Raw genomic sequence first — 9,109 nt, 5'->3', positions numbered from 1 at the left:
TATATTGATCTTACAAGGGATCTCAGCAACCTTACTTAAAGTCAACATTTAGTTAATTTTATGGTCGTTATAATGACCTTTTCAGCAAATAAAAATTACCATCGGGTAGTATTTTGACTGTCACATTTCATACTTTATTTTTATAATAATTTTGAGTACATGCAACGAAACTTATCTATCAAAACATAGGGCTCAGGGCAGGTGTGACTGGTCAACAGTGGATGTTTACTATTCTTGGTGCCTGATCCTACGTCTGAATATATGCCTTGTTTTAAGAAATAAATAACAAGTTTATAAACTTCAATGGGAATTGAAGTGGGTCGGTCACGTGATCAAATCCTGTGAAGGCCGAAGGCCTTCTCAGAAGATTTGATCACGTACCGACCCACTTCAATTCCCATTGAAGTTTATAAACTTGTTATTTATTACTTATATATACATTTGAGACAGACAATTGAATATATTCGAATTTAATTATTGCACTAACCGTCCGTCGTACATTTTGAAAAATGACGCAAGGTGTAAATCGGCTTGCATGGCGGTTACGCTTCAAATTCATTAGGCTAAGGAATCTATTTCGAAGGGAATATTTTGTGAAAGGCTACTTGTGCTCAGTAATAGTGAACAGATTGTTGTTTGGGAATATAATTATTCGTGAAAATTGATAATCGATGCTGAAAATTCACAAGAAACACGTCCGAGGTTTGATGATAAAAAGTTGGAGGAATTTCGGTCGCCGGAAAGGGATGGATGGATCCGATGAATTGAGACACTTGTCCGAGCCAGTTAATTTGCAATTTGATCCAAAACATTCTACGATTTCAGTAACTAAAGACATACTTATCGTAAAACACTAATTAACATGGACACTGCCGACAACTTTACATTGAACTACGAAAACACCGAGGTGTTTGGCAGCTGTTCATGGCATGATTGCAATGATATTTTCCAACAGATTTACCCTTTTATCGTGAGTAGAATTTAAAGATAAAATAATAGTTTATCAAGAAAATTTAACGAAAGGTCTACCCAAAAAATAATGATGAACGTTAGAGACTGTGCAGCTGACAAAAGTGAAAAAAATGTAAACAAACGCTAGGCCCCAGTTTTCTCTATGTACACAGGTTGAATCGGTAGCCAACAAACTGTATGAAATACTAGTTTACATTGTAAATAAAATAATTATTATTTTACTTGCTTATTTTGTTCATTTTTATACATGAAAAGCAAGTAGAGCAGGTCATTTGTACCGGTAGATATTATTGCGCCGTGTGATTAGGTCACGTATTGACCTCTGACCTCTGACAAACTTCATACAGAATTGAAGATATTTTCTCTCTGTATGTTTATATAATGGAGAGATACCACAAATGTATATATTACAAAATATTGTTTATAGGTTATTTCAGATGCTGTGTGTTAATTTCAACCTTTTCATTTTATTGGGTCAATTTTTTCATGGTTGGAGGAACAAATATTCTTTTGAGGAAATTTAATTTTGTGATTTGTGTCATGAACTTAAAACTGTTGTTTGAAATGTTTACTATTTTGTCAAAGAAATGAAATTATGGGTCTGTTCATATAAAAAGAACTAAAAATTAAAAATTTCCTTGGTAATTCAACAATATTTTGTGTAAAATTGACATATTTTAGAATTCATGAATAAAATGTAAGTCAGTGAAATGTAAAGTATGCAGATAATTGCCCGGTAAAGACAAATGCCAGAATTTTATAATGTAGTGCTCTATGTAAATTATTGTACATATGAGTGTATCTGTAGGCATGTGGAGAGAGAAAGAGAGTGAAGAATATTTGTTTTTAATCTTCACCAAATAGAGATTTAAAACTTGATTGTATCTTTATAATATTATTTTATATACATTTCTAGTGTTGCAGAAAATATTGAGATTTTTTTTCGTGGGATATATTTAAAAATAAAATATCAATAGTTTGGAATATTTCTTTTTCAAGTGATATTTGGCCATCTTTCAAATAATGGCAGCTTGCTCTCTCCCAACTCAGAGTTTAAGGCATTTGGATAGGTAGGTGTAAAAATATTTTTTTCTTGGAAACTTTCAACATATATTTATTGACGGAATGAGAAAATTCAGGAATGAAAATGGAAAAAAAAATCTTAATTCCTGGGAGTTCAGAAAAGTTTTGGATCGGGCCATTATTAGACAGTCTTTCGGGAGAGAGCAACCACAATATTTTGAAGATAACCTTACAGATATTAATTAACAAAGAATTCCGGAACTAGCGATACTTCTGAAAAACTGAGCATTCTACTGTCTACTATTGATTCATGTGGGACAAAGTATTTTTAAAAAAGGGAAAAAGGATTCAGCAGAGAGAAAGAACTAGTAGGACTAGGAATGAAACACAATTTTTCTAAACTTGGTATTGTTTTAATCCAAACCTTCTTTGAAATGAGAATGTTAGTTTGCTAGCTGTAGTGTTATGACATGGCATGTTCAAAAAGAATATAGGAGTCCATATACATGTATAGTGAAACTAAAAATCCTTATTTTCAAACTTTTGAGCCGATGTGAATATGAAATCGCCTAATGACACTATTAAGTTTTGATTCAAGGGGGATTGATATGTGGGAATTGCTACAAAATGTTGGTGATTGAACCATTTGTAAGGAAGTAAAAAACTGTTTCAGCATATTTTTGTTTCCTTATTTTAGTTGAATATAGAAACAAACGATGAGTACTTCAGATACCGGTATTAAGATATATAATATTGGTTAAAAATACAAAAAGTATCGAATAGAAAAAGCGCTTCACACAGAACAGCAAATGAAGGAAGGAGAATGAGGCCTACCATGACTCGAGTTTTCCTGGACAACTTTAATGAGAAATGATTAGGACAGCTTGGTTTATTTATATATGTGTTGAATTTTGCCACAGTTACACGGACACTGGATGTTGTGGACAAAACGACAATGGATCTTGTTGGTAGGTTCTTCATTAATTAATGTTAAAAACTTCTTTTCAATGTTAAAATGCATTCCAAATGTTTTGCTGATCAGTAGAATATGAAAATATTTGATACATACATTGAAGCAAGCATTTTTCGGATCTTTTAAAATGCTTATGATGTATACACGATAAAAAAATTCATTGAAAGAATATTTTCAGAAGACTTTCCGCAAAAATAAATAAACCAAAACGTATCATTTTGAATAAAAAGAGGTTTCTTAACTCCTAAATTATCGAATAGATTAAAAAAAAAAACAAATAAAAAAACAAGCTAATGCAGAGAATCTATGTCACCTGCTTAAGGATAAATAACACAAACAAACTTTTTTCAGAAATCAGCATTATTTCTCATAGATTTACATTTAAATTGACAACCTGAATAATGTTTACCAAGTAGAGTGGGATAATTTTATAAGATTTTGTCATAAAGTTAAAAAATTGTGCAAAATTTTGTATGGAATTATATAGAAGGCAAAATAAAATCTCAAATCTAAGCACCAAGGAAAACCTACGATTTCTTTATATTTCAGGGATTTATTATTTATATCATTACAAATCAAAATCAGTCAAAAAATATATATCAACCCGCGCATCCATTTTTTGTTTGTGGTAAGTACCCTTAAGGGGAAAAAAAATTATGCAGGGATCTCTAAAAGGGCAGGAAAAGGGTTCGAAAGGGGGAGGGGGGCTTTAAGACAGGCGGGCGGGGCCTTAAGGTAGGATTCTTCTCTGGTTCCTGACTAGATGAAATATTCAAAGTATACTTGCTTCTATGTCTTATATATTTAGGTGTAAGAGATTTAAAAGACAACATTTTTCTTTCCTCGTCACAATTGTACAACTTTAAATAGAAATGGTAAACTGCGTTTGAAAACTAGCAGGGACTATATATTTGGCGGAATGGTGGCATATGAAAATATCCTCTTTCTGCCTTTCAAAATGATTATAGAACATTGAATTTAGTTATAATTTTTACGCAATCAAAGACCAGAGGAAATTTTCAAATGTAATTAATTTAATAAGAAGGGACTAAAGGTTCAAAATATATCAAATAAGTAAGATTTCTCACACATACTAGAACTATGATGGCTTTTAAATGTTTCAAATCTAAGTTCAGATTTGAGTCACAAATCCATAAAAAGTGTTATTTCTGTCTTAGTAAACGATCAAAATTTTAGTTTTTGTGTCATTTTGTACCTTTATGTGACAACTTTACCACATTTTTTGTATATGTGAAAATGAGAAAAAGTTAAATATAGGAAGCATATAAAAATAACTAATTCACCCTAAAAATTTAAGAAAAGTAGAGAAAATTCGGATTAGCAAAAATCCATTATATTTAAATTATCTATGTCAATTTGGTAATATCATCTTATAGGCCCTATATGGTAGTATCTTTTTATGCAAAAAGGAAAACATTCAATCTTTTGAAATACAAGTAGGGATCGCATGATTGGAAACAGTAATTTTTTATTCTTAGTGCCTGGGAAAAAGGTGATGACCTTGACCTGACCTTGCCTCTAATATTAAACGGTCAAATTTAATCTCACTGATACCATCACTTAGTGTTATTGTCCTCTTGATTCTTTGAAAATTTCATTAATTTTTAAATACAAGAAATGTGAGAAGAATCCTACCTTAAGGAAATATGGTATGAATTTTCATTGTCAATTTGGTAATATCATCTTATAGGCCCTATATGGTAGTATCTTTTTATGCAAAAAGGAAAACATTCAATCTTTTGAAATACAAGTAGGGATCGCATAATTGGCAACAGTATTTTTTTATTCTTAGTGCCTGGGAAAAAGGTGATGACCTTGACCTGACCTTGCCTCTAATATTAAACGGTCAAATTTAATCTCACTGATACCATCACTTAGTGTTATTGTCCTCTTGATTCTTTGAAAATTTCATTAATTTTTAAATACAAGAAATGTGAGAAGAATCCTACCTTAAGGAAATATGGTATGAATTTTCATTGCAAAAGCAGAAGATTCTGGAGATATCGCTCGGAAATGAAAGTTTTACATACAAACAGAATGTATAAATTTATTACCTTAACCTTTGACCTTTTGACCCCAAAAGCAATAGTGTTTGCTCAGGCTATAGGGAGTTGTGGTATAAAATTTCATTAATTGCTAAAGCTCAAAGGCTTCTTGGGATTTCGCGGAAACGAAAGTGTTAAATCAGACAATTAAAATTTATGACCTTTACCTTTGACATTTTGACCTCAAAAGGAGTCTTCCTTAGGCCATAGAAAGTTGATTTTTAAATTTTCATTGCAAAAGCCCAATATTGCGCGAAATGAGTGTGACAGACATAAAGACATTTTTTGACGGACACCCCTCCCCTTTCAGTGAAAACGGGACAAAATTTAAAAAAAATTAAAAGGGCTGTACTTAACAGGTTTTTGAAAATTCCTTGTATAAAGAACTACTGTCGTAAAAGGAGAAAACCCACTACAGCAGTTAAAATAGTTTTCTTCTGAACATACTTTAACACTTTGGTTTATCATCAATAGAACTTTCCTCTAGAGAATTCTTTGTTGTTGATTTTTTGAATGTGGAACCTAAATATATATCTTAAATTCTAAAAAGATGATGCAAATTTTGGAAATTATATGTGATATAAGTATTGGGGAAAAAATCGCATGCAAGAATCGCAGAAAATTCATATTAGAAATACTTTGATTTCTGGTCAGGAAAAAATGAACCTTCCAGCTTTTAAAATTGTAACTAGTATGTAGCTAAATGAAAAATGGTAAAGATATAACGGACAGTGGTCGATCTCGTAAAAACTTCAAACAATAGAACTCGTGAACAGGGCATAACACGGACCCCTGGTAATTCCAGAGATGAGATCAAGTGCCTAGGAGAAGTAAGCTTCCCCTGTTGACTCATCACATCCGCCGCGAGTCCTATGTATCAATCAAGTACACGGATCATTCCGTAGTCAAATTCACTGCAAAATGAAATGTTTAACATGTCAGCCGAAATTTGACCCAGTGATAGCTTATTTAAATAATAAAATGCTTTCTTTGGTTGTTAGTACGGGTACTAATGTCGCAGCTATTGCAGAAAAAATACATAATATATAATTTTTTTCTGCAATTGCTGCGACGTTAATTCCCGTTCTAACAAACAAAGAAAGCATTTTAATGTTTATATTTACATCTGTATGAAAAATCATACGGAAAGTAGAATAAAATTTGTTAACTATTGTTTTTAAGATGAATATGTCATTGTATGTAAAACTGATGGAACAGCCATTGTTCTAGAAAATTACACACGTGGCTTGCTCAGTGTTTTTCATTCACTGATTAACGGCAATAGGTTTTCTTAAGAAATAAAGGAGAAAATATTCAGTGGATGTAAATATATTTGCTAATAAGGTCAACATAACGACTATAGATATTACGAAATGTTGATTTATACGAGGTTGTTAAAATCCCTGTTACATCAACATACAGCTGAGTAGCCTGCCTCGGGTAAAAAAAATTGATCATGATCAGAGCATACTCTTGAGTGGTGAATACGTTGGAAGACATAAACACCATAAGTAGGTGATGTAGGAGCAGTACTACATAAATGAAAGACTAAGAAGACTCTTCCCCATATCACTAGTATGTTATGTTGAGAAATATGAGGGTTTAGAATTATTTTGAAAATAGCATTGGAAAATAAGAAAAGAAATAAGAAAAAAAAACCCAACTCATCCCAGATGTGAAATGATTATTGTTAGATTTACCCGTGTTGGTTTTATTTCAGGAGATGCTGCAATAATTATGAACTCATTAAAGGAAACTGTCGAGGTAAAATTTTGACATTCCACATTATTTTTTCAACAAAAAATATAAAATGTTGCTTGAATTCACGATAATTCAATTAGTATGATTGTGAGGTGCGATTCAATTTAAAATTAATTTTTGCATATTATTGACCATTTTTTAAATGCAAAATCCTAGATATAATGCTTATCAAAATCAGAGACATTTGATTAAGACAATTCAGTTTCCAATGAAACCATGATTTTTGATCTATACAAACTACCTGTGGAATAAAGAATGATCTAGCTTCTAGAAGAAATTGATTAAGATAATTCAGCTTCCAATGGAACTATGATTTTTGATCTAGACAAACTATCTGTGGAATAAAAAATGCTCTAGCGTCTAGAAGAAATTTACAGAAAAGTAATAGATAAATATTTGTATGATACTTCAGAACTATATGTTTTTTTTACACAGCTTGTGAGCCAGGATCAATGGGTGTTAACTGCAGCATAAAGTGTATGTATCCTCATTATGGAGAGTTTTGCATTGAATCGTGCTCTACTAACGCCTTACATTGTTCAAAAGAGGACTGTGACCCTGCATCAGGATGCATGGTAAAAGGTATGGACAAAGAAGAATGGGAGTGCGGTGGTAGTTTGGTTTTCATGTTCGTAGACTTCACCATTTCCAAGATTGATCTTCACTTTTTCTGTCATTATTTCAAACATAAATAAAGCCCTACAACTAACCTCTTAGGATTTTTTTCGGGTGTGAGGGAAATATATTTCAGATACTTGATAAAATCACTATGTGACAGTTGTTAAATGATTTTAATGAAGAATGTTGTTATTACGATTGTTATTTATAAATTCAGAGACCTCAGTGACATCGTACATAGCGCAGACCGTTATAATGTCCTCATCACAAGAGACTTCAGCGCAGGGAAACAATCAACACAACACTATTAATGGTAAATGGAAAGTTTAATAAATTTATGAAATAATTTAAATCATGTTACTGAAATAACTTTGATATGTAAGTAGGAAACAAATTTGCTATTTTAATGAATTTTAAATTTTTATATTTGACAAAATCAGGAAATTGTACGTTAATAATGTAATAATATTTTTAACATGTGAAATAATGCAATAATATTTTCAACATGTGAATCATCATTTGCTTGATACAGACATTAAAACTTCATTTTTACTTGCATCCATACTAAAAAAAAAACAGTCGTTCAAGTAGAAGGATAGGCATATGTTTGATAAGGAATAAGCTTACTTTTTAAAATTAAAGCTTTTTGCATACTTTTTATCTTTAGAAGTAACAACAATATTATAGTACATTCTTTCAGGGGAAATCGTTACAACTAAGCGCAAAGAATTTTCAACTCCCCATGTGAGTATGGGGAAAAACACTAAATCCAACAGTCCAGAGGAAACATCAGTCCCAAGGACAATCAACACTAAGCAAACCACGTCCTCTATCCGCCGACCGTCCACAAGGAAATCCCCGGAGAGCGTCAAAGACCTGACCAGTGAATCCTGGCTGATTTCTGTCGTGGGAGTCCTGGGGATTTCCCTGGGGGTCAGTCTCGTCGTGATTCTAGGTCTGGTGTGTCTCTTCGTCTGGAAGAAAAGACAAGACAGCACCATAGGAAAGTCAACAAACACGAAACATGATGGCAGACAAAGAGACCTAGAGACAAACATGTACAGCTGTGAGCATATGGATAGTAAGGAGGCGTTGACTTTGACAGAGGCGGAGATAGGCACCAGTGTTACAAAGCAGAGTTATAGAGAATCCTCAGAGTACCAGACCCTCTGTGCTGTCTCTCCCCTGAGGAAGTCTGACGAAAGAGGCCGTTCTGACGCCCCTAGCCATTCTACTGACACTTATATGGAACCTGTGACTAGAGAGGGAGTCACTATCCGCACTATTGTCGATAACCCTTCGTATGTTGAAGTGATACCATAGAGTCACATACTTATCGAACGTGATACTTAGCTAACAAGAAATTTTTTATTGAAAACAGTATTATCATATTATCATTAAAGTTTTTTTCTCTTTGCATAAACCTTGATAAAAAATAAATAATATTATAGCATTTAAGAGTTGATCAACCGATGGACCACTGATGGTTGTAAATACATTAAATGCAGATCAATTATTGTTTCTTATTTGATTATAAAAAGTGAGATACTAGTTAAAAGAAGATTCATTTTTTTTTTATTACATGTATTATCATAAATAATTTATTGCATTTATAAATAATTGAATTGTCATGATAATGGAAAATCCAGTTAAAACAAACAGTGGGCCCCTATACAATCATTATACGGCTGCATTT

General features: G+C 32.3%; 1 protein-coding gene across 1 annotated transcript; it reads left to right on the top strand.

Moving 5' to 3' along the window:
- Nucleotides 1-2,743: 2,743 nt before the first annotated feature.
- Nucleotides 2,744-8,909, top strand: LOC134242461 (uncharacterized). The gene is made up of 5 exons (XM_062724549.1): nt 2,744-2,963; nt 6,755-6,798; nt 7,231-7,377; nt 7,631-7,726; nt 8,114-8,909. Exons 1-5 carry the CDS (start codon nt 2,866-2,868, stop codon nt 8,734-8,736), a joined length of 1,008 nt encoding a protein of 335 aa, XP_062580533.1. The 5' UTR covers nt 2,744-2,865; the 3' UTR covers nt 8,737-8,909.
- Nucleotides 8,910-9,109: the final 200 nt, after the last annotated feature.

Source organism: Saccostrea cucullata, unplaced genomic scaffold (assembly GCF_032062105.1).
Source record: "Saccostrea cucullata isolate Sc308-1 unplaced genomic scaffold, CSIRO_AGI_Scuc_v1 ctg2773, whole genome shotgun sequence".
Classification (NCBI taxonomy): domain Eukaryota; kingdom Metazoa; phylum Mollusca; class Bivalvia; order Ostreida; family Ostreidae; genus Saccostrea; species Saccostrea cuccullata.
The sequence above is the reverse complement of the archived record's forward strand: the minus strand, read 5'-3'. Positions and strand labels throughout refer to the sequence as shown.

Excerpts from the sequence above, each read along its gene's own strand:
- LOC134242461 (XM_062724549.1), top strand. The coding sequence starts at position 2,866 with ATGATTAGGACAGCTTGGTTTATTTATATATGTGTTGAATTTTGCCAC. Across the intron at positions 6,799-7,230 it reads CATTAAAGGAAACTGTCGAG|CTTGTGAGCCAGGATCAATG; the intron begins GTAAAATTTTGA and ends TTTTTTACACAG. Across the intron at positions 7,378-7,630 it reads ATCAGGATGCATGGTAAAAG|AGACCTCAGTGACATCGTAC; the intron begins GTATGGACAAAG and ends TTATAAATTCAG.